This window comes from Desmodus rotundus, chromosome 12 (genome assembly GCF_022682495.2).
Source record: "Desmodus rotundus isolate HL8 chromosome 12, HLdesRot8A.1, whole genome shotgun sequence".
NCBI lineage: Eukaryota > Metazoa > Chordata > Mammalia > Chiroptera > Phyllostomidae > Desmodus > Desmodus rotundus.
Genome location: NC_071398.1, coordinates 91,676,558 through 91,703,613, shown reverse-complemented (window position 1 = coordinate 91,703,613; position 27,056 = coordinate 91,676,558). Strand labels below are relative to the sequence as shown.

At 34.7% G+C, this 27,056-nt stretch overlaps 1 protein-coding gene across 2 annotated transcripts in view; it reads left to right on the top strand.

Moving 5' to 3' along the window:
- XPR1 (xenotropic and polytropic retrovirus receptor 1) overlaps positions 1-27,056 on the top strand; it is a 135,962-nt gene that overhangs the window by 98,072 nt on the left and 10,834 nt on the right. For both annotated transcript variants that reach the window (XR_011650689.1, XM_024552933.4), the window contains exons 9-13: positions 195-374; positions 3,719-3,890; positions 5,024-5,218; positions 21,202-21,368; positions 24,191-24,330. Coding sequence is in view for 1 of the 2 variants with exons in the window: in XM_024552933.4 (XP_024408701.1) it covers positions 195-374; positions 3,719-3,890; positions 5,024-5,218; positions 21,202-21,368; positions 24,191-24,330 (854 nt within the window). In the remaining variant the exon portion in view is untranslated. The remainder of the gene's footprint in view (positions 1-194; positions 375-3,718; positions 3,891-5,023; positions 5,219-21,201; positions 21,369-24,190; positions 24,331-27,056) is intronic.

Sequence of the window (27,056 nt, the reverse complement as noted above, 5' to 3'; positions counted from 1 at the left end):
GAAGACATAAGTCCCACAAATAGGGTTTGCATTAGCTATACAGCTGGTTTAGTGGCTACTGAAATCCATCTTCTGCTTGAAGAGGACTATTGACTTAATAACTTAACATTCCCTTACCTGTTTTTATTAAAGAGATTCTGAGTCATGGTAAAAATGAAAGTAACAATTTTTTTCTCTTTTCCGCCCTTTATCAGATTGCTGGATTCCTTGGGATATTGTGGTGCCTGAGCCTTCTGGCTTGCTTCTTTGCTCCAATTAGTGTCATCCCCACATACGTGTACCCACTCGTCCTTTATGGATTTATGGTTTTCTTTCTTATCAACCCCACCAAAACTTTCTATTATAAATCCCGGTTTTGGCTGCTTAAACTTCTGGTAAGTCCAGAAATTCCTGTATCATTGTTCGAATGGTGTGTTGGCTTCCCTCAGGGTGAAACACAGGCTGCTGTGGTGTGCAGCTCCGGAGGGCATGGTTCAGGCTGTAATCCGTGTGTGTGGTGCCCAGCTGCAGAGGCAGAGTGCAGTGCACCTGGTGTCGCACAGCGCAGCATCTCTGGCAAAAGCACACATGCCTTTTTTTCCTCCGAAAATGGAGTATATGACGTGTCCAGATCTTGTCCTCCCCAAAAAAGCATAAAAAATTTTTATAGGAAATAGATTTATTTTGATATTAATGTTATATATCAACTCAGTACAGTTTTGTTTTGTTTTGTTTACATTTGTTAAGCCATGCTTACATCCTCTCTCCAGATCTGTGTTTGCTTTAATTGGAAATCCAGTTAGGAAGCATAAACGGTGACTCAGATTTTCTCAACGTAAATATCTTATTCTTATAGAAGGCTACTTAAACGTTTTTAAATTAGAGTACTTTGCTATATAATTTGGGAATCATTTTTTCCCAACATTTTCTTTACTTGTATAGTAAAAGTTTTATACGTCTCTACTATAAGAATAGATGAGAGACATGTTCTTATTTAATAATGTACTGTTCTGGACATCCTTTTAATAAACCATGAGGTTGAAGCTGCTGTTAATCCACATTTTGTAAATGAGGAAACCTAGATTTAAAGCAGTTAAATGAGGTCACACAATAAGTAACAGGATAGGTATGAGCCCAGCAGTCTGTACTCTTAAACACTTCCACTGAACAGCTAGACCTGATAGTTACTTTATCTACGATGTTTAACTTCGATCGAGAAGATCAACTAATGAAATATAAAAATCAAATTCAGAAAGAATGAGATTAGTCACAAGCCTCTAAAAAGTAAAAATTAAAACTTCATTTCCTTAACCACTTATCTGCATTAACTTAGAAGATGTTAGTGTATATCCTTTGTATTAATTTATTTGTGGCTTTCTGTGTGTATGTGGGTAAAACATCAAATATCCAGAACTGTCTCTAGCTTTCTTAATACTATTACTCATTGAATTGTTATAATTTTAATCAAAATCAAAAAGTAGAAGTTGGAGGACCTTAGCCAGAACAAGAAAGGAAGAAGGGAAATTCTCACTCAAAAGGTAAAATTCAGATAAATCTAAGATAAATTTGACTATATAAATGTTAAGGAATTAAGTAGGATCTATTCATTTTCTACCACCAACTCAACCTTATCTCTGACTGAGCTACTTGCTCCTTTTTTTTTATTTCCAGGGTATTTTGTATGTATATCTATAATGGCACTTACTACACAGTACTCGCAGTATTTCTTTAGGTATTCATTTGCGCGGCTAGACTGATTTGCCCAGTCATCATTTTGAGATCTTTGAGAGTAGAGACTATTTTTTTTATTTATCTCTATATCTCCACAATGCCTGATGTATAGTAAATACTTAATAAGTCTTTGTTACATGCATGAATAACTATAATTATATTGTCCTTCATTAGTTGTATTAAACCAACATTTATTACCCCCTTCTTTCTTCCTTTCTTTTTTGTCCTTTCCTCCCAGTTTCTATTTGCATGCCACTCCCTCCCTTTTTCAGTCCCATCCCTCTATCTCTTAGTTTCTTATTTAATGCATTCTCTTCTTCTGCTCTTATGGAAGTTTTCTGTGTTAGGTTTTGAGGCTGGGTTTGGCAGATTGTGAGAGTGATGGGAGTATATCTCATGTTAGTGAGAAATCAAAAATTTGTCCTAGGCTACCAGTTTCACAAAATAACTAGGAGTTGAGTTAGACTTTCTGATCCTTTGGTGTATTCTAAATTATCCTCTTGTTTCTGTCTCAAGTCTATTCAATACCCTAGAGTTCCTTAAAATACCACATAAACTGGTACCAGAACCTTTTTGTGCATAAATAGCTAATATCTCAAACCCTAAAGTGCCCCCTCCCCAAGAAAAGAGTTTGCTGTACCTGGAGCTTATGGTTGCAGACAGTATAGCTTGTCTCCTGGCTTGCCGTACAGCTTACTGAAAGAGTAAGCGAGTGATCAGGAGATCAAGCCATGGACTCAAAATATATCAGCACAGGAACATAATGTCTTGAAGTCTGTATTTTGTCCTGCAGACAGCTGTTTTAACTTCCAAAGTTCCAAGGCAGTACCTGTCACAGGTATTTGACACCCAGGATTGATTCATAATAAAGCCATTTATCTCCCTGAAATAATAAAGGGAAATATTTAGAGAAACAATAGGGAAAAAAACCCCACAACAGTCAAGTCTGAGAAGAGAGAGCTAGGTCTCAGGCTGAATATGTCTACTAAATGAATATAGCTAAATGGCAGGAGAGCTACACATTTATTTTTGCTACTTAGAATTCCTTGTTTTAGGAGTCCATTATCACCTGTGCTGGATAGAAAGGGTCCGACAGGGTGAAGATTAAAGCTGCCTTTATCCTGTCTTCACTTCACTCAAGTCCTCTCAAGGCATTCTGCACAAATTGAGGTTATTTCTGGTGATTACATTAGTATCTAGTCATGCCTCTCTCTCTGCAGTGTGTGGATTTCTCTTTGCAGTGGTTAACAGGTTTCCACTGAAAAGGTCAGGATGAGTTTGTTGTAGGTCTTTTATAAAATGGGGATATGAGAAATACCTATTTCATAGAATTGTTACAGTTAGTGGATTATGAGAAATGCATTATGAGAAAAATACACAGCATGGATTAGTGCTCAATACATTTAACCTGAATTCATTGTTTTCATAACAGTAGGGTATGGGCTGATTTTTGTGACATAATTTGAAGACAAATAAAATCATCACCATGGCATTAATGAAATGAAAGTGATTTTGGTTAGAGAAGGTACGCTTCAAACCATGAGATGAACCATCCTTTCCCTTACTGTCAATACTTTGTAGGCAAGGGAGTGCCAAGTTTCCATCCTGCCAAGATGGGAGAATATTTCAGAAATTATCATAACACATGGGTCTCCAGCAAAGTTTACCTTAGAGCCTAATGTTAGACATCCTCTCATACTTGTACCTTCTGCCACTCTCTGCTGTAGACTTCAGCTCTTCACACTCTCTGCTTTCTGTTTTCTAACTGTAGCTATTTCTGCCTTTCCCCACCCCCTTTATTTCCTTTCTTAGTTATGCATTCAGCTCATTCCCTTTACTACTAATTCTCAACCGAGCCACTGTTGCCAGGTCCCTGTGTTTATGATTGATTCATTGGTTTCCATTTTATCAGCTAAAGTAATCGTGCTGCACGGTTGGACATGAATTAGAGAAATTAATATAAATTTTCTTGTTTCTCTGTGTTCCAATTTTTCTTTCTTTCTCCCAGTTTCGAGTATTTACAGCCCCCTTCCATAAGGTAGGCTTTGCTGATTTCTGGCTGGCCGATCAGCTGAACAGCCTGTCAGTGATACTGATGGACCTGGAATATATGATCTGCTTCTACAGTTTTGAGCTCAAGTGGGATGAAAGTGGGGGCCTGTTGCCAAATAATTCAGCAGGTAGGGTATGAATGTGCATCCACACTACTAAGCTGCCAATGCAAACCAAGAAATACTGGGAATGATAACTGAGACATTTAAGAGCATGGTGAAAACCCATCCAGTAATATTACAAACTTAGTTGAATGTACTTGGCACTCTTAGAAATCTCTATCTGATATTATTTGCCTCTTAAATAACATGATTTTAGCCATTCATTTGCCAAGAGATTTACAACTTACACTTAAAGAATTCTAAAACTAAAAAACTCTGGTACATTGGTAGTTATATCACAAATGCTTTAGTGACAACAGTTGCCTCCCAGTATTGCTTTTTAATGAACAAAAATACGGATTATTTAGAGTTAGTTCAAGTGCTTTAAGAAAGCCATATGTCTGTTTTTTATCTTACTGGGAACCTTGTTTTTCTGCTGGCTCTTTTTTCCCCACTCCTACTTTGTACCAAAAGTTCAGGATATAAAGGAACTTTGCCTTACTGACAAAGACCAAATTTAGACAGCTTATATAACATCCGACTAACAAAAGTTGGTGAGGCCAGTGATGACACATTTTTATTGATTGCCAGCAGATGACAACTGTATTGTAAGTTGATCACACTATAATACATTCCCAGAATTTGAAGAAAAATTGATTTATCAACTCATTCTTCCATTTAAAAATACAAACTGCTCCTCATGTTTTAAAAAAAGGAGCATAGATGCATGAAAAACCTATAGCAGATATATTATAGTGGCCTGGAGTTCATGAAATTGACTGGAGTCACCAGTGATATTTACTTGTAGGCTTTCCAGATGTTTCAGATACAGGGCTAATTGTCTTCTCTTTGACTAATATACTCATCTTCTAATTTTATCATGGTTTTAGCACACTGCAGAGAAATGATTCCAGAAGAGATAGTCAGAAACCTGAGATGGCAGATTTGCCCATTAGGTCTTTCCTATGTATTTTACCTTCTCTCCTGGGCTTATTTACCCCTAAAAAGATTGAGAATAAAATAGTTGCACAGAAGAAAGTGATTCTGAAACCCAGGCCCCTTGATTTTATGGACTTGCTGGTAGTTACAATATATGACTAAATGATGTGAACAAGTTATTTTTTTAAATTGTAAATTTTTCTTCTTTGAAATCTTCACAGAACCAGAAATTTGCCACAAATATTCATATGGTGTGCGGGCCATTGTTCAGTGCATTCCCGCTTGGCTTCGCTTCATCCAGTGCCTGCGCCGATACCGAGACACTAAAAGGGCCTTTCCTCATTTAGTTAATGCTGGGAAATACTCTACAACTTTCTTCATGGTGACGTTTGCGGCCCTTTACAGCACTCACAAAGGTATTCTATGATTGCCTCTGAAGAGATTTTTCAAAACCTGGATTTTCACTCTTTACGTCTGTTTCTTACTCTGCATACTTTTCCACTGAAATTCCAGTCCCCTCAGCTAGACTAGCTTGTTCTTGAACACAATTTTAGTCTCATTCCAGTATTTACTAACGGGTACCATTAAGGAGAATCAGAGTCTTCTGGAATAGAAGGATTTGTGCTAATGTTTGAAATCCTGAATTATGTTTAATGGGTTCAGTCTTTGGACACCTTGGGTTTTCATTTGGTTTTTTAGACTTGTTCATTAATGAGGTTGGGAAATGCTAGGTGAAAAAGAGTCCCTCTGGCAATCATGTATATTTTTAATCGCTTTCCTTTACCAAGTTGTAGGGAGTGTTTCCAGCCCATTTAACTGCAAATTGAGTTCTCTGATCTCTCTAGTTTCTTATCTCCATGGCAACCAGTTATTACTTGAGATTGCTCTTATGTTGGGAGGAGAAAAAAGCTTTTAGTTCTGAGCCACATGCCGTCACGGCTTTTGAATTTTTAACCTTTTTCGAAGAACTGTCTATCAAAGATTTTGCTTCCTTTTACTAAAATGCATCCTTCTTTGTCTATTTAAATCAGGATCAGCCCACATCTTAGAGCCTGCACTCTCATCAGTGGGCTATAAAGAAATACCACTAATTGAAATTATTACCATTCTTTTTAAATACTTTGGTAAATGTTTTTGGTAATATTTTTTTTGGAGATACTGTATTTTAAGAGCCTTAGTGTTCTAGAACTGCTACTTACCTAAAGTATATCTAATGGTCATGAAAGATTGGGAAGGTGGTTTTTTTATAAGGCTTGCGATAACACATTTCCACTTTTTGCAATAGATTCTGTGATTACAGTAATATTGATAACACAGCCAATAATCTTACCACTAAGTAGGTACTTTTGTTAGATAATCATTTAACTAAGTACCTAAGTGAAGGAAGCACATCCTCAAAACTCTCATAATTTTAATTCTTGGTGAGGAATGCTGTTGTTCAGTCTGGGCATGCATCATGATTTGGTTATTACTAGAGGGTATCACTAGAGAATTTGTGAATGAGGGAACTGATTTGATCCATGGAACCGTATGGCTCAAGAACCTTTTACTTTTCCCCCATTCTGGATAAAAATAAGTACTTTGTTTTTTGGTTGGATTTTTAGGGCATATCTTCAACTATACTTGATACCATTTAGTAAGAAGCTGAAAATCTGAAATCCTCAAATCTGCAAATACTCCAAATTTAAAAACCTAAGGCTTGAAGCAGTGGTTTGGATAGTATTGTAGTCTTCAGACCTTTTTTGCTCATATATCCCTTCAAAGAATTTTTTAAACTATAATTTTACTATTTTAAACCATTGTTATTTAAAACATACTAATTCTTGGACATTTTTAAGTTTACATCTGAAATTTTTCATCCTAAATTTAAGTAACAAAAATGTAGTTTCCAGTATATTTTAAATGTTCCCATTTTAAAACAAAACTGCTGAATGTTTTTACTAAATGCTTCCATCTAAATATAAAAGTTTGATACTCACCATGATTTATTTTTTAAATGAAGCAATTCTTTAATAATTATGAAATTTACATCTTTCCCACTGAACTTTATTTTAAATTGTTAATTTCCTATTACTAGAAAGTGCTATGAGATTAAATTTTTTCTTTCTCTCTTGTAATTATCATTACCCTGATTATTATCTGTAGTTGATCAAAATATTATAAATATGTTACAAATTTTAATAATTACTACATGTCTCTTAATGAAATAAACTTATGTAACTTGTTAATATTATATTTTCCAGTTTTTATATAAGTTAACTCTGAGAAACTTTAACATTGCTATATAGATGAGAATGGGCCCTGGCTGGTGTGGCTCAGTGGGTTGAGCGCCAGCCTGTGAACCAAAGGGTCACAGGTTCCATCCAGTCTGGGCACCGGCCAGATTCCCAGTTGGGGACACAGAAGAGGCAACCACACATTGATGTTTCTCTCCTTCTCTTTCTCCCTTCCTTCCCCTTTCTCTAAAAATAAATAAATAAAATCTAAAAAAACCCCCAAATAGATGAGAATGGAAGTTCTGTTGTTGCAGTGTCACTCCACTTTTTTGGACAAGTCCTGAGTTTTGTGACCAAAACACTGCATAGTAGTCTAGCATCAATAATTATTTTTAATGATCTATCAAGATTTTTTGTTGAAAATAAAATGAATAAAGTAAAGACTTGAACATAAACTGAGTCAAAAAGGATTTGTTAACTAGTCACTACATTCACTTTCTGTTTCTGGACAGTATACCAAAAAACTTGAGTAAGATCAATATGATACTTGATTTTAGAGGCTCCTTGTTTAGCCAGACATACTGGAGAAACAATTAGGAAAATCAAAATATTGTTAATTTCAGTAATGTTTGCCAGTGCAGTGTTTTTTGATGCAATGCTTTTATCCTATCACCTCCTTTAAGTGCATTTTTGAAAAAAAAAAAAAAAAAGTCTTGGAACTGCGGGTTATACTAATTCAGTTCAGAGAATATCTGCCATATGCCCTACTTAGAAAACCAGTTGACCATATCAGAAAAAGTTTCTATTTAAATTAACGTATTTAGATACATTCCTATATAAACACCTCCTTCTTAATTCTAAGTTAGGGGCATAAGTAAGTGGGCAGGTGGGTACAGAGAGAGAGAGCAAGCATCATTCAGTAAGTATTACTAAAAATATTCTATGAATCAGGCTCTGCTAAGAACTAAGAATAGAGCAACAAATAAAACATGATTCTTACCCTTAATAATTTATACTCTACTAGGTGAAATAGTCAAGTTAAAAAAGATCAATTGGTTATTCAACAGTTTGACTATACTTAAAACTTCTGAACTGTACACCTAGAAATGGTTAAGATAGTAAATTTTATGCTTATGTGTTTTTTACCATGATAATAATTTTTAAAAAGACATTGAAATAAAGGGTGAAGAGATAAGTAAAGTACTAGAATAGTCTACATACAGCACAAGTCCCTAACACTGCCTCCAGGCTTCTCGGTATGGGGAGTACCAGAGGAGACATCCCAGAGGTTAAGCTGTCTATGTTGAGTTAAGGAGGATTCCAGTTATCTCATTAGGTGTTTTGCCCAGGGCCGTGTATTTTATGAGTGATGGAAGTGTTACTGTTTCCCAGTTCTGTTCCATCTTCTGCCTAGGGCTGTTTTTTTTCGTCCCCAAAGCCACACCTTTAAAACATAAATAATAATATCTATTCTGTTTACTTCACAATTTGTAAGGATGAAAAAAGGTAATGTACATGAAATCACCTTATATACTCTAACTTAACTACGTAATTGGAATTTGTCATTCAATGAAATATAATTCTCTGCTATATAGAGCTGGTATATGTGTGTCTTTGTGGAAAGTTTTTGTAAGAGAAACCCTTTTGATCACCTTGCGGGGAGGGAGGGTCTTGTATGGGGCAAGTATCAACTAGAAATGTGTTTGGCTTTTTGTTCAAGTAATACATGTTTACTCACTGAACTTGATTTACATATGCACAGTAAAAAATTTTTAAAACAAACATTTTTTTAGACAGACCATTGGGTATATAGCTTAATCATATCCCTAAATTTAAAGAAAAACACTTTTTGTAGTGCAGCATTTTAAATATTTATCTCACTAATTTTTTTTTTTTTACCAAAAAAGCCTAGAACATGGGGCAAAAATTGAAGACAACTCAGAGTGACGACAGATACTGAGTGATTATTAAAAGTGTTACTTGATTTCTGTTGCTTTCTTGGGCAGTATTCTGAGAGAAAAGGCATCAGAAAACATAAACTTTGGAAATAGTCATTGGCCAAAAGAATAGAATCTGTGTGGTAAATGAGGCAGATCTTTTTCTATGGAGTGTGGATATGCTATTATTGCAAAGGGTAAGTTTTATGAGGGGAAGTGTAGAAGATGGAGAAGTAACCTTTCTCAAACTCAGGCGTCTGAGTCTTTTCAAGAACTAGCCAACAAGAGTTACTACAGTAACAGCATTATTGGGGGGCATTTTCAAGATTTTTTTTACCAAAGGTGTATCTTATGTTACCTACATAATTTGTAAAAATGGAGGTGCAGGAGTTAACTCTGTACCTAGAATCATTTTTTTAAAGGTTAGGGAAGTTGCTTAGGCCCATTTTAGGGGGACTATGATAATATGGCAGATAGCCCTCACTTGTTGCAGTAAGAAGGAAACACATTTTAAACATTTCAGTGTATTTTCTTTTCTATCACTGATTTTAGAAACAAAGGAATGCAGTTAGCAGCCCATCTTCATATTTTAAGAATTCACATCATTACAAGCTTAAATTTGATGCCTAATCCTACAGGTTTTTTGTTAGAATTGGGATTAGAAGAGACAGGAAAGTGTTTTAAATGGTTTTTGTGTGTCCTTGAGGTTTCTTGGCTTTGGCAAGGAAAAGCCTGTGGGAGGTACCATAATAGAAAAAGCCATTGTGTAGGCACTTCTACTGCATTGATGGGGAGAAAGCACTTCATTAGGTTTTTTGTTTTTCATTTACAGTTTGTAACAGTCTAAAATACTCACACATTGTTAGTGTATTTTCCTCTCTGCTGTTCTCTGAATATATAGAAAAATAAACTGCTTTTAAAAATGTTCATATTTTACTTTAAACTTTATTGTTATTTGCTCTTAGACTTTTAAAGACACTTGGGGAAAAAAAGAGATTTTCTGCTGAGTTCATTTATGTTTGTTGTTTTCCACCCAGATCCCTTCTAGGTCCCTTCTTGTTTAACATTCTGGAAGGGGCGCTGTGCCCCTAATGAGGATTCCTCCGCAGTAGCTCAGTGCCTTCAGTACACATAGTCGCTTCATTGTTGTGAGCGAGCACACGGAGTCCTGAAGTTCTTCCTCTCGGGGGGCAGCCAGTTTGTTACCCTATTTCTACCCTGAATAAGAGGCTGCTATGCCTGAGTTTCCAAATTTATAGTCTTGTTGTACTATAATAGAAACAGTAATTTTTTAAAAAACTCTCCAGGGAAGCTTTTGTTCTTTTTTTTTAAAGACGTACACACACAAAAAATTTAAGTCATTTGGATAAATGATTTTATTTTTGGCTTACTAGTAAAAGTAGCTTAAATCTTTAACCCTTTTGAAATTTGATATTCTGTTGTAATTTCTCTAGCTTAATGCAGAGAGGAAATAGGTTATTGTATCACAACAAGAAATAGATTTTAGAATTTGTCATTTATCAATATTAGCTTAAATCTTATGGATGCCATAAAATCAATTGTTTGATATCATTTGCTTCTGATCATTAATTTGACTTTAAGAAGTATTTCTTGAGGAACTTTTCTCTACTTGGCATTGTGCTAATTTAAAATACTACACTATCCCTGGCTGGTGTGGCTCAGTGGATTGAGCACCGGCCTGCGAACCAAAGGGTCGCTGGTTCGATTCCCAGTTGGGGCACATGCCTAGGTTGCGGGCCAGGTCCCCGGTGGGGGGTGTGCAGGACGCAACTACACATTGAGGTTTCTCTCCCTGTCTTTCCCTTCTTTTCCCCCTTGCTCTACAAAGTAAAATAAAATCTTAAAAAAAAAAATACTACACTAACAATCCAATTATATTTTACCTTAAATTGCTTTAAAAATAAAACTTTGAATAACATACATTTTCTTTGTATCTCCTCTTTCTCTCCCTTTTTCCCTTGCCCCTGGCAACCACTAATATGTTCTCCATCTAATAATTTTGTCATTTCAAGAGTGCTATATAAGTGGCATCATATAGTCCTGTAACTGTTGGAGATATGCTGTTTTTTTAACAGCATAATTCTCTGGAGACTCATCTGGGTTTTTTTGCTTGAATTAATAGTTTGTTCCTTCTTATTGCTGAGTAGTATTCCATGGTGTGGGTGCATCATAGTTTAACCATTCACCGACTGAATGACAGTGGTGGTGCTCCCAATTTCAAGCTGTTGTGAATAGAGCTGCTATGTACATTCATGTACAGGGTTTTGGTGAACATAAATTGTCACTTCTCTGTGATAAATGCCCAAGAGTGTAATTGCTGGGTAATATATTAGCTGTATGTTTAGTTTTTTAAGAACTACCAAACTATTTTCAGAATGGCTGTACCGTTTTATATTCTCATCAATAATGATAAGAATATAAAGTGATCTAGTTTCTTGCCAGCATTTTATGACATCACTATTTTTTTTTAATCATCACCCAAGGATATGTTTATTGACTGGAGAGAGAGAGAGAGAAAGGGGTTGGGGAGTGGGCAAAGAGAGAGAGGGAAACATTGATGTGAGAGAAACATCGATAAGTTGCATCCCACACACACCCCAACCGGGGATGGAACCCACAACCTAGGTATGTGCCCTGACCTGGGATCCAATTCGCAACCTTTTGGTGTTTGGGGTGATACTCCAACCTACTGAACTACCCGGACAGGGTGATGTTACTATTTTTTATTTAAGTCATCATGATGGGTGTGTAATGATATCTCATTGTGGTTTTAATTTTGTTGAACATTTTTTCAAATGCTTATTTGCCATCTGTATATCCTTTTCAGTGAAATATCTTTGTGTGTTTTGTCCATTTTCTAATTGGACCATTTGGGTTTTTTATTGAGTTTTTAGAGTTCCTTATATGTTTTAGATACTAGCCCTTTATTAAATAATGTTTACTAATATTTTTCTCCCAGTCTTTTTTTAAAAGTGATTAATAGCCTTGATTTTTTAGTAGTTTTAGATTTACAGAATAATTGAGCAGCTAGTACACAAAGTTTCATGTACCTGCCCCACCCCACTCCTACCCACTCCATTTTTGCACACAGTTTCCCCTGTTATCAACATTTTTCGTTAGTGTGGTACATTTGTTACATTTAATAACCAATATTGAAGATTATTATTAGCTGTAGCCCCTAGTTTATATTAAGATCCACTCTTTGTGTTGTCCAGTTCTATGGGTTTGACAAACACATAATGCCATGTATCCAGCATTACAGTTTCATATAGAAGAGTTTTATTATCCTAAAAACCTCCTGTACTTCACCTGTGTACTCCTCTCTTTCCTCCCCCTGAGCAATCACTGATCTTTTTATCTCTGTAGAGTTGCCTTTTCCAGAATGTCATGCGGTTGGAACCATACGGGATGTAACCTTTTCAGACTGTCTTATTTCACTTAGGAATAGACATTTAAGGTTCCTCCAATGTCTTTTTGTACTTGATAGCTCATTTCTTTTTATTGCTGAATAATATTTCATTGTATGGGTATATTGGTCTGTTCATCCATTCACCTGCTGATGGACATCTTCGTTGCTTCCAGTTTTGGGTGATTATGAATAAATCTGCTGTAAATCTCTATGTGCTAATTTTGTGTGGTCATGACTTTTCAATGCAACCTAGGAGTGCTATTGTTAGATGTTATGGTAAGACTATGTTTAGCTTTGTAAGGAACTGCCAAGCTGTTTCCCAGGTTGGCTACCAGCAATGAATGAGAGTTCCTGTTGCTCCATACTTTGGTATTGTCAGTTTTTTGGATTTTAGCCACTTCAATAGGTGAGTAATGGTATCTCATTGCTGTTTAAATTTGCAATTCCCAATGACATATGGCATTGAGCATCTTTCATATGGTTATTTGTTCTCTGTTATACACCTTTCGTAAGTTGTCTGTTCAAATCTCTTGACAATTTTTATTTGAGTTATTTGTTTGATTAGTTTGATTTGTTTTAGGAGTCCTTTGTGTATTTTGGATACAAGTCATTGGATAATATTTGTGACTATTTTCTCTGAGTCTGTGGCTTTTCTTTTCATCCTTTTCACATGGTCTTTCACAAAGCAAAAGTTTTTAATTTTGGTGAAGTCAAGTTTATCAGTTTCTCCTTTTGAGGATCATGCCTTTTTTGGTTTCAAATCTAGGAATTCTTTGCCTAGCCCTAGATCTTGTAGGTTTTCTGGGGGGTTTTTTGTCTAAGAGTTTTATAGTTTCATGTCTTACATTTAAATTTGTGATGTTTTAAGTTAATTTTTATATATGGTGTGAGACAGGTTGAAGTTTATATTTTTGCCTATGGATGTCCAATTGCTCCAGTACCTTTTGTTGAAAGGGCTACCTTTCCTCTGTTAAAATGCTTTTGTGCTCTTGTCAAAGATCATATTTGTGTGGGTCTATTTCTGGACTCTCTGCTGTTCCATTGACGTGTATATCTATACCTTGCCAATTCCACACAATGTTGATTACTGTAGCTATATAGTAAGTCTTGAAATTGGGTAGACTCATTCCTCCAACTTCATTACTCTTTTTCAAAATTGTTTTGACTATTCTAGTTCTTTTTTCCTTTATATATACATTTAGAATAATACTGTCTATAACCTACAAAATGTCTTCCCACAATTTTAATAAGAATTGTGTTAAACCTATATATCAGTTTGGGGAGAATTGACATTTTTACTGTGTTGAGTTTTCCAATCCATGAATATGTTATCTCTCTACATTACGATGCAGGACCCCTCCCCCCAAAGAAAAAACAGAACTATCTTGTGAAAGGCAGGCCCCTTGTAGTAAACTAGGCAAGTATTTTAGTAACCCATCTATATCAGTGTACCAGCTGGTATGGTTGTGAGAGGCTGTGTTTGGCTTCAGGGAAATTTTTTTTTAAGACTCAACATATTTGCCCATTTCATGATGAGTGATTGATAAGCGTACCTGCCCACACTGCACTGAATGTTCAGCAGCTTTTGACCAAAACAGACATTTCCCCATGCCCCACACTCTGTATTCACCTGATCCCACCCCAAGCGACCTTCTTTTGTTTCCCCTAATGAAAAAAGTCCCCAAAGGGAAATGTTTTGCCAATGTGGAAGAGGTGAAACAAAAAAAATGGCAGAAGCACTTCAATGGTTCAAAAACTGTTTTTGAGCTCAAAAAGATCTCAGTAGGAAAAATGTCTCAGTAGGTATATTGCATCAAATGGAGAGTACTTTGAAGGTAACTAAAGTTTAAACATGAAAGAATAAGTACACAATTTTTTTATAAATAAATTCCAAGTATTTTGCCCCCCCCCATATGTAGATCTTTCATTTTCTCATCAACATTTTGTGTTTTTCAGTGTACAAGTATTTTACATATTTTTGAGTGATTGTCAAGTAGGGTATTGTATTGGTAAATGTTGGTGCCTGTGTGTTCATTGCTAGTGTACATAGAAATACAATTGATTTTAGTATGTTAATCTTATCTCCTGTGACCATGCAGAACTCATTCATTCTAAGAGTTTTTTGTTTTGTTTGTGGGATTATCTACGTAGACAATCATGTCATCTATAAGTAGGGGCGGTTTCAGTTCTTTCCAATCTCTTTGCCTTTTATTTTCTTTCTTTACCTTATTGTTCTGTCTCAAGCTGCCAGTACTGTGTTTGAGAGCAAGTGTCCTGGACTGATTTTCAGTGTTAGGGGAAAGCATTCAGTTTTTCATTATTAAGTATAATAAATAAAATTCCTTCAGCTAATGCTGTAGGGTTTTTTGTTAAGGAAGCCGTATCATGTTGGGGAAGTTTCCTCTATTCCTGTTTTTCTGAGAGTTTTTTTAATATCATGAATAAGTGTTGAATTTTTTTCACATGATTTTTCTAGATCTTTTGATATGACCCTGTGACTTTTCCCTGAGTTTTAGCCCATTAACATGGTAAGTTATATTACTGATTTTTGAATATCAAGCGAGCCTTGCAGCTCTGAAATAAACACTACTTGGTCGTGGTATATAATTATTTTTATATATTGCTGAATTCTATTTGTATCTTGTTAAGGATTCTTATGTCTGTGGTGTCTGTATTCATGAGGGATATTGGTCTGAAGGGCCTTGTCTTATTTTGGTGGTTTCAAAATGGTTTCAACCACTGTCTACATACACATGACTCCCAAATCTGTGTCTCAAGCTTATTTTAATTTTCAGGTACTTTCTAGACATTTTCTACTTTTTCTCATAGTTACCTCAAAGTCAACATGTTCAAAACTAAACTCATTTTTTTCCCTCAGCTTTTTTCAGGGAAAATTTTTTTTCCCTGAAATGTTTTCCATCTCAGTTTATGACACTGTTGCACCCCGTTACCCGTGTTAAAAATGAGGTGTTACCCTTGACTCTACCCTTTCTCTCACCTCTACACTTCAGTTCCTGCTCATTTGAGTTCCCAAATAGTTCTCAAATTTTGCCTGACATCTCTATACCTTGTACTTCCATTCAATTCTAGTCCTCATTATTTCTCATTGGGCTACTAAAAGAGCCTTCTCATTGCTACTGCTTCCTGAGTTTACTTTTCAAATTCCTTGTCCCCTGTAATATCTACCACTGACTGCATTATTCAGTAATATAGCTTACTAACCAGATGCAACTACCGAGCACTCGAAATGTGCCTAGCCTGAACTGAGGTGTGCTGTGTGAAGTACAACTGGATTTTGAATACTTAGTATACAAAAAAAGAGTGTAAAGATCTTACTAGTAATTTTATATTGAATAAATGTTAAAGTAGCATTTTAGAATAATAAAATATTAATTTTACCTGTTAGTATTTAAAATGTTTACTAGAAAATATAATATTACATATGTAATCTTTCCCCAGCTTTTCATGTGGCTTGCTCCTTATTACCCAGGTATCAACTTAGAGACCTTTTCTACATGACCATTATCTAAAGGAATTTTTCCAGTTTCTGTCATATCACTATCTTCTGTGTTCTTCATAGGACTTTTCACTGTCTGAAATCATCTTGTTTATTTGTGTATGTGGTAGTTATCTAAGTAGAAAATTTCATTGGAGCAGGAAATATCTGGTATAGAGTAGGTGTTCGTTTACTGAATGAATGGTTTCTACTCTGTTCAATGTGGCTCTCTCAGCCTCATAAACCTGTTTAACTAAAGATTTAACTTTGAAGACATGGCTCAAGCAGCACCTCCTACGGGAAGCCTCCCCTGGTTGTTCCCTGGAAGCCAGGTTTATTGACCACTCCTCTAAGCACAATTCTACAATTGCACTTACACATTGTTTTTATTTACTTTTTATCTCTCCTCTTTTACACTTGGTCCTTAATAATTCTTCAGTACATCCCCATTCTCTAAAACATACCTGGTTACCCAGTGGACATTCAGCTTATATTTGTTTTGTTTTGTTTTTTTAATTTTTATTGTTATTCAAGTACAGTTGTATGCCTTTTCTCCCCATCCCTCCACCCCAGCTTATATTTGTTTAATCAAGAAGTAAACAAAAATTTTTTGGAGTTAATCTTAAATATTTTAACTATATAATATATACAGCTTATAGTAGGCAATCAGTAAATATTTGTTGAATGAATAGATGAATTCCTACTTACTATTTTTCTTTTTATTACAAAACAGTATAGCAACATTAAAGCTTGTTTAAATCATCTATTAAATATCACCACCCTAATAGCAACTATTTTTCTTAGCCCATTTTTTTTCTTTTTAATTATATAAGTAAAACATAGATATGTATATACCACTGTAAAAGTAAAATTCAAATAAAATAGAAATACATAAAATTAAAAGTAACTCCCTTTAATAATCTTATTTCTCTCAAGATGGATGATCACTTCTTTTTCTATAAACATGATTTTATTCACAGTGTGAAATAATATGTATATAGTTTTAAATTATATTTTTATATGCCTTAGAAGTGTTTTCAATGTTACTATTTTATAGTTTTATGGAACTGGGTTTTTTTTTTTCATTTTAGAGTTGAGATGGACTTAGAGAAACAATGCTGTGTAACAAAAACATTCCTTGGATAAAAGTTCCTGTTTCTAGCCTCCTCATTTATCCTCAGGTCTAATGATTTCCATTTTTGTCTCAATCATTTTAAGGTTAGAATTTCCTATAATCACCAAGTTGGAAGGAGACAGACTCTGGATTTAAACCCAGGTCTTCTAAGTTCAAATCCAGTTATTTTTCTCCTTACTATCTCTCTAACCTTCAGCTTTCTTAACTATAAAATAGGAATAATAATATCTCTCTTGCGTGCCCTGAGGATGAACATGGTAGTCGCCTGAGAAGGTGAGTTAATACATGGGACCTCACGTATTAGCTAAGATCTACTAACGGTCAGGGAAATACCTATATCCATTAATTTTCAGAAGCCATATTAATCTCTTAATTCAGTGGTTTGATTTTTTTAGGTAATAGGAATAGAACTAGGATTTAGTAGATACCAAACTCATTCATACTGTTTACCTATATATCTTTGGGCTTTGAAAACGGTGTCCAGTCTGTTGTTTGGTTTCTTACGTAATTTCAAATTACAGCTAGCAAATTATGACCAGAGTAGGAAGGTTTGGGTTGAAGATAAGACTATTCACTTTTTCTTCATACATTGCCACTTCTTTCAGTTTTAAAATGTCCTCCCTGAAATATGGTTCAGGGTGACTTCTATGTGTTAATTTTTCTGGTTTCTTTCTTAGCACTTTTCCTGGCATATTGTTTTGCTTTATCCTTCCTATCTATGATGGTTATGGGTACAAAACTCCAAGAATCTTATTTTTATTTGTTTTATATTCAGTAGATGCCATCACCATAAATATGTCCAGTGTGAATTATGCTTCTAACATGGCAGGTGTGTAATAGAAGCTTAGGGGTAGAATAACAATGACTTGATTTTCTGTGATTCTGAACATCATTAAAGTAGGCTACCAGAGTTAGCCAAGAGAGAATTAAATATAATTGCTTGCCTAAAGTGATAATATTTTTCTAGCACATCTGCTGCATACCAATGAAGGCAGATGATTTCAGGGGGAATCACTTTCTCATTTGGGAGATAGAAAAGATCAAATAAGGGTAATAATTAAAAAGAGACCAAAATGTAGCATATGTAGATCAGGTGTATGCTGATCGTTGTTTGAAGAAGTCCATAAGATAAAACACTACTTATTCTAAAATATTCTGTTAAAATATTTGGCTTTCTAAAAGTCAGTAAGTCCTTGTGTATGTGTCATGGAAATTTTATAGAAATAATATGGCCTTAGAAAGAAGGGAGTCAGTCACTTGACCCATTGTACCATTTTAAGAATTATACTCTAAGGATAGGACTTGTATTTAAAATCTAAGACAAATAAAAGAAAATTAGCACATTGCTTTTAGTTTTATTTTTAATTCTTTTTTTTTACTCCCCCTGCCAAAAGAATCTCCTTTTATACAATAATTTGAACTCAATGATTTCAGTAATTAGGAAAGAAAAATTAGCTATCTAGGGAATAAGACTCGATATTACCTGTTACCTTTTGCTGAATTTATCTTTAACTATATTCTCATTTCATTGTTTTTTCTGGCAAACAAAATAATGGCTTATTGTTGTGTAAAGTTAAGCATTAAATTTATAAAGTGTTGCATATATAATCTCCAGCTAAGTCACTTGTCTTCATCTCTTTGTGTTGATCTTGTTTGGGAAATATGAGAAGAGTGTGTATTTTGTTAAGTTGCTAATTTGCTTTATTCTTTGTAAACCATAGTAGATGAGTTATAGGATTTTTCTAATGCAACCATGATGCTTATAATTGAACTATATCAGAATGAAGTAAACATATTTCAGAACACATCCAACTAAACCTAGATAAGAAATGTTTTGTTAGGCCTTTTAAGTTGATTCATATGGCACAGTGTTATATTATAAATATTCAACACAATTTGCTTGTTTTCTTGTTATCCTCACGTGAGGATATGTTTATTGATTTGAGAGAGAGATACATTGATGTGAGAGAGAAACATGGATCAGTTGCCTCCCGGGGATCAAACCCACACAACCTACGTATGTGCTCTGAACGGAAATCGAACCCATAACCTTTTGGTATATGGGATGACATTCCAACCAACTGAGCCACCTGGCCAGGGCCAACCCAATTTGCTTTTGATCAAAAAGTTTTGGTGGAAGTAATTTAAACTTCAAAATGTCTTTGTATTCAAACTTTGCTGCTCATTAGAACCATTTGTGGACTGTTTTAAAAATATTTGTTTCTCTTCCCTACCACTGACTTTCCAGGACAAGAAGATGAACAGTGGTGTGCTGGTATCTGTTTAACACACCAGTTCTTGGGTGGGAGTGCTGAGAGGGACTGATTTGCAGTGCTTGCAGATTTCCATGGTGTAAATACTTCCACCAGGGCCAGTTTCAAACTATTAAGATGATAACATTGAATGTTGGGGAAAAATGGATAACATTTGTCTAGTGTTTCCATCATATAGCTACAATAAACATACATAACCTGTAAGAATGATGGTAGCAAAATTTAGTAAAATAATTAGGAAGTGATGAATTTTGAGTTTTTATTATCTTTGTTTTAATTGATTGTAAGTTTATGTAATTTCATTTTTAATAATGACCATGTTTAACAACCAGCTTACAACGTTTTTGAAAATTTAACAGTTGGCTTTCATGAGCTAGTACAAACTGACTTAACACAACACTGGAGGTCTGAGATGTTTTTTTTAACCAACTAATTCTGATGCAAGCACCCTGCCAACCAGTTATTTTTCTAAAATACAGATCTGATCCTAAGGCCCAAGAAGGCATTCCACTGTCAGACACAAAATGTCTTTTCCACCTCATTTCAACTCATACCCATTCCCTTGCGCCTTCTATATTTCACCCATGCTAGATTTAGATTACTTGCAGCTTCTCAAATACGTCTTGCACTTTCCCACCCTCATGCCTTTTCATTATCTTCCTTCAACCTTGAATGGCCTTGACTCATCTGCTTGACTTTTGCAGCACTATTTATTTATCCTTCTAGAAATAACTCAAATGCTACTTCCTCTTATTTCCTACTGTTGGAAGCATTCCAGTTCTCCTTGATGTTCTCATAGTCCTTTGTTTATAATTCATTTTGAGTTCAAATTTATCATCAATAACAAATGTTGTTTCACTTACAAGATTATAAATGGCCAAAGGGTGCCTTTGAATCATACTGTACTTAACACTTTAATACCTGAAAATGATTAATAACACTTGTTTATTTTAATAGAAAGTGTTGTGAATAATGCATGATATATCATTTACTTTCTATGCCTTTGGGAAATTAACCAAAATTTAAACTTTCTTTGAATTAGATGTTTTGTATCTTTTTTTCCCTGCTGATCAAGGACCATATTAGTAGTTATATGCCTATATCTTGCACCTAGAGAACATGAATAATATGATGACTCTCGAACTTAACAAAGAAGAACTTCATTAGAGAACATATGAAGCACTTAAGGCAGGGAGAAAAGACTAAATTGTATAAGTACACTTGCAAATTATTTTTATTATTCTGATAAAGCATACTTTATGTTCTCAGTAAAAGCCAAAAGTTGCTCGATAGTGTTCCAAACATAAAGTCACATTGGGCTTTTGCATCACTAACCTCTGTAAGAAGCAAAATATCATGCTTTACTTTGTGGTTTGAGAGAAATTTGCTTTTATTCATGTCCTTAAGGATAAATTTCTGGTATTTTATCTAGGAAATTATCTGATTACCATCACAATAAGTATTGACAAGATATAAGTGTATGAAGGAAATGTTCTAAAGTGAAAACAATCCAAGAATTTTTTGAAGCAAATGCAGTACATTCCTTATGAGTGTTTGAAAAGTTTTTCATCTTTGACCCTAAGCTGCCACCTGATGGCAGAAATTAAAATAACATTTTTTGTAATATTAAAACCCTGCACTGCAATTATTTGGATTTTGGTGTATTCAACAAGAGCCTCCAAAACCCCAAATGCACATTCGTACAAATTGTATGAGTTTGATGACTAGTTGGGACTTCAGGGGATTCAGATTTTTATTTAACGTTTGTGAGACAATGATCCGACTAGTGAGATTTGTTTAGAGTCTTACTTCCCTTATGGAACTGTATGAAGACTCTGTTCTTTAATTAGTTTTATTTAATGAAGAATTGTATGTGAATCTAGTAATTTTCCCTTTCCCTCCCTTTCTCCAGAACGAGGTCACTCAGACACCACGGTGTTCTTTTACCTGTGGGTTGTCTTTTGTATCATCAGTTCCTGCTACACCCTCATCTGGGACCTGAAGATGGACTGGGGTCTCTTTGATAAGAATGCGGGAGAAAACACCTTCCTCCGAGAAGAGATTGTGTACCCCCAAAAAGTATGTACAGTGTTTGTGTTTGTTTAAAAAAAGCAAAGCAAACAACCAAAACAAAGTATATCACCAGCTAAATCCTATTACAATATATACCTAATTGCAACCTAATATGTTTAGAAAGAATAACTTTACTAAAAAAATACTGATTCATTCAGCCAGCAGAAACATCTCAGGTGTTTACTATATGCTGGGCGTTGTAGAAAATGAAAACAAAATGAAATTCTAGTTCTTAAAGAGGCCATGAACTATATTATAAACAGATAAGTAAACAGATTGCAATACAATGTAATAAAGACTAAATGTGAGAAACAAATAGCTTACTATAATTTATGATGTATCTTTGAATATGCAATTCTTTCCACTCAAATGCCCTCTCTCCCCTTTGTCTGACTTGCAAATTCTCTTTCCTCTCTTTTAAAAGTCAGTTTTAGTGTTACTTTCTCAAAGAAGCCTTTCTTTTTTAGTCTAAGCATATTTAGTTATTCATCCTAATCCTACTGTACCCTGTGCAAGCTTCACTGTAGCAGTTATCATTGTATTATAATTATCTGTGTAGGTGTCCCTACCCCTGACTGCCCTGCCTAGTTCCTGACGTATAGCAGACTTAGTGTCTGTGGAATGAGTCTATAAATACTTGACTGAGTGAGCAGTGCTGTGAAGGCACAGGAAAGGGAGTGCCTGGTTGCGTGGTGCATCAAGAAAGCTGCTGCTTTCATTTATTTCAACCAGCTGTGGTTAAAGTGCCAATTCAATCTGAAAATATATGGATAATTCCTCAGGAATTATTTTAGGATTTATGTATATATGAATAACAACATGAGAGAATGAATTAAAAAGTCAAAAAAACAAGAGTGTCTTTATCATATATTGAAAAGAAATCAAACAATGAACTGGGGATCTTAATAAGTGAATTGTAATCCAAGCTCGCACTCTAGCTACATAACACTAGGTAACCAGACTACAGTGTTTTCTATTCTGTAATGCAGGGTGTTGTACTAGGTTATCTCTTGATCCTTTCCCAGTTCTAAAATTCCGTGATTGGGAGAGGAGTATAGGTTGGGTCCCTAATATTTTATACTATGTCAGAATGTCACCAGTACCTCAAAATGGTACTTTTGTGAATGTGTAATACTCAGTTTCTGAGTACAGAAGGCTGTTTGCAAGTGTGAGGATTGAAGATAAATGGTAGAGCGGGTACAAAGGATGATATGTAACTTCAGATAAGCAAATGAAGGCAGGAAAAAGGGTATTTGTTGACAGTGATCCATCTTGTGCAAGCTGTAGCAAAAATATCAGTATGCAGACTTAGAATATATGACCAAGAGGCTAGACATACCTCCATAAATCTAATTTGAAAAGAAATTCAGCCCTGGCTGGTGTGGCTTAGTGGATTGAGCACTGGCCTGAGAACCAAAGGGTCTCGAGTTCAATTCTCAGTCACAGCACATGCCTGGGTTGTGGGCCAGGTCCCCAGTGGGGAGCACATGAAAGGCAACCACACATTGATGTTTCTCTCCCTGTCTCCCTCCCTCCCCTCTGTCTAAAAATAAACAATAAAATCTTTAAAAAAGAAAAGAAATTCAGTAATGGTAAGCAGAAGTCAGAGAGCAGACATGAGCTCAGGTAAAAATTGTCCTTTTGGTGCGCACCAAATGTATGTGCCTTCTTGCTCCTTCTATGGTTCTTACCTGACTCAGAAATAGAACACATTTATATCTTATTATACATATTGCTTATATGAACTGTTTGTATATTTATGTAAATATTAATCCATTCTTCCTTTAAATAGTTGTTATAACTTACTGTTTTCTGTGTAATAAAATTAGTGAATAGGATCTTTTGATCCATTTATTTATTATTACATATTTTCGTGACCTTAGAATATAAATTATATGCTTTTCTACATCATAATTTGCAGGTGTTTTGGATAGCCACAACCCTTTCAATTTTGAAAAGGTAAATAGTGGAATAAAAATCATTCCACTTGAAAAGGGAAAAATCTATTTGTGGAGTCCAGTGGAGCTTCATTTAAAAATTAAGAACATGGCTCTAAGAGCCTTAAAATCAGTTCCTAGGGATTAACAGTGCATAATATTGAGCCCCACACCCAATTCCAGGAAGAATTTTCGTTCTTTAAAGAGCTGATTATTCTGAAATTAATAATGAACAAATCCATGAGTTACAGTTCTGCTCTATTGGCAGTTCATGCACAGCTTGGATAGCTAACACTGGACTCCTAAATACTGGATAGCAGTGCCTGAAAGAATTGGTTAGTTGAGTGGTTTTCCCCATGTAAAAATGGACGTTCCTTGAATTCAACCATGTTTGTGAAATCCAAGCTTAATTTCATCTACTGATATCAAAAAGCAAGGCAAAACCTCCTTCAAATACAGGGTAAAGCAGTTAGCAAATAACACAGTTAATAAATCTGTTGATCTTCTCTAATATTAGCTGTTGAGTCATTAGCATATCACATACATGTTGGAACTGTTATCTCAATTAGATTGAGGATCTCATCTGGCTTGTATTTCTGGGGTTAGAAGAGAGCCTACTATACATATATATATAAAATATATGGGAATGAAATATATGTGTTAAATGGTTACTAAAATTCAGTTAAGCTTCATAATGAGTAAGTATTATACCCTTTAAGAAGATAAAACTAAATTTTTGAAATCTTTTAAAAATATAAAATAGAATAAAACCTTTTCTTCCTGAACCTGAGCTTGTTGGTAAGGTGTATAACAGTCTTGTTGCTGTTATAGGTGTACTTATTTGTGTGAAGCATGGTGATAGGGGTACTCAATTTGCTTATTATTCCTCAGGCCTACTACTACTGTGCCATCATAGAGGATGTGATACTGCGCTTTGCTTGGACTGTCCAAATCTCAATTACCTCCACGACTTTGTTGCCTCATTCTGGGGACATCATTGCTACTGTCTTTGCTCCCCTTGAGGTTTTCCGGTAAGCAAACTACTGAAAAGGTTATCAAAGATGCTTTTTACCTAGAAGATGTCCCAATTGACATTTATTAAAACTTACACTTGAAAAGCTTAAATTTTACAACTTTTCTCAGTGTTACCCTCAGAGCTGGAAAATCCTACAAAACTAAGAGATTAAGCCTTACAAAGTTAAATAAGTACCAATGATGACATATAAGCTTTTTCAGAATTGGGCTCCATAAGAAGGACCATGAGTAGAACTGGGGTAGCAAAAAGTCTTAGAACAGAAATTAAAATCTTTTGAGAATCATTTTTTGTAATTTGTCGTCTTAGTTTGTCAGCCTAACTTTCTCACTAGAAACAACAATAAAAAAAAACCCTCTGGATAATGTTTTTAAGTCTTCCTAAAAAACAAAAATGATCTGACAAGATAACCCAAAATCTCAGTGAAAGCAGGTACCCCACATAAGCAGGGCACTAAAGCCAATCTTGTGCTAAAGAAATTTGCCATAAAGACTTAAGTTCAATTGTGATAGCCAGTTCAAATTTGTATGCACCTAAAAACATAGCTTAAAAATATGACATTGCTAAAAAATAGAAATAGATGAATTTATAATTTTAGAGGAAGATTTTAATATACTTTTCTCAGTAGTCAGTTAACCAACATGACCGAATTGACAAATGCAGGGCACTGCATACAACTACTAAATACACGTTCTTTCAAATGCATGTAGAACGTTTAACAAAATTAACCTTATGTTGGGCCATAAAGGAAATTTTAGAGGATTAAAAATCACAAAAATATACCTGAAAATTCCCAAACACTTAGAAATTAAGCAGTACCTGTCTAAATAACCCATGGATCAATGTTGAAATTAAAATGGAAATTAAAAAATACCTTGAACAGAATGAAATTGAAAATGTGATGAAAGAAAATGTGGGTTGCAGCTAAAGCCATGGTTAGAAGGAAGCATGTAGCCTTAGATGTATATATTAGAAAAGTATACAGCCCAAGAAATTAGAAAAATTTAAAAGTCAAACCCAAAAGGAAGAAGAAGGAAGGAAATAAAGAACAGAAATTAATGGAATAGAAAACAAACATACAAAGTTCTTTAAAAAGACTAATAAAATTGATAAAATGTCTAAACAGGACAGATCAAGCGAAAAAGCAAAGTAGGCACAAATTACAAATGTAAAAAATAATAAAGATTTTTTAAAAGACTAAGATGATATTGAGTAATTTTATGCCAGTAAGTTTAAAAATAAAGATGAAATAGACAACTTCCTCAAAAAGCACAGTTTACCAAAACCAATAAAGAAGAAACAGAAAATCAGATAGCCTTATATCTATTAAAGAAATTAGATCCATATTAAAATCTTCCCCACAAAGAAAACTACAGGCCCGGGGAAGTCTTCCAAATAGATGAGGAGGAAATACGATCAGTTTTACAGAAACTCTTCCAGGGAAGAGTGGCAATAAAAGGAGCACTTCCAAGTTCATATTATTAAGCCAGCATGACTTTGATATCTAAACCTACAGGGGCATTTCAAGAAAACCAACCCATTTCATGTATAGAGATGCAGAAATTCTGAATATGAGCTAATGAATCCAACAATCTATAAAAGGGATAATATATCACAAACAAGTTAGTTTTATTCCAGGAACATAAGATGAATATTTAAAATCATTTAACATTTAAAAATCAGTCTGCATAGCTCACCATATTAATAGAATAAAGGGGGAAAACCCTCAATATATGTAGAAAACTGTTGAAATAAGTCAGTACCTATTTATGAAAAAAGGTTATCTACAAAAAAGATAAACAAGATGGTATTTAACGGCAAAACATTGTAAGCTCTCCCTTGAGATCAGAAGTAAGATAAGTATGCCTGCTGTCACCATTTAGCATTGTACATGTAAGTAGAGCTGCAATGAGGTGCAGTGAGGCGGGGCAGTATAAGGGTTAAAAAGGAAAAAACAAAACTATAATTACTTACCAATGACATGATTGCATATAGAGAAATTGAAAAGAATATACAAATACAATATTAAAGTTATTGTAGCTGTGTCCCTGAATACAGGGTTGATATCAATGTTAATTAGCATTCTAAAAAAGTCACAAACAACTAGAAAATGAAAAATTTAAAAACTATACCATTTTGAATAACATCAGAATATGTCAAATACCTAGGAATAAATTTAGTGAAAGATGTATGTGTGTGAAAAATGACAAGCCAGTTCTATAATTTATATGGAAATAGTAAGGATCAAAAAAGCCAAGACCATCTTGAGACAAACAAAGTTGAAGGACTTATACTCTCAAACATCAGCATTTATTATATAGTTACAGTAACTAAGACAGTGTCTGGTATTGGTGAAGCAAAACAGTGTCCACTGAAGCAGACTAGGAAGTCCAAAACATCCACACATGCATTGACACTACCTAACTTATGACAAAGGTAGCTAAGTAGCTCAAGAAAAACAGGTCTTTTAATAACGATACTGAATCAGCTACAACCATGTAGGGGAGAAAATGAATCTGCTGCAGCAGACTGTATGCAGAATCAGTTTCAGGTGCATTGCAGAGCTAAATATGAAAGGTAAATTGATGAATTTCCTAAATGATAACATAGGGGGCTATAAATTTAGGCTGCTTAGGTGTAAGGTAATGTTATATTTCTTACTTCTGAGAGGCAGTTACACAGTGTGATCACTTTATAATAACAAGCTGCACACTTCCTATGTGC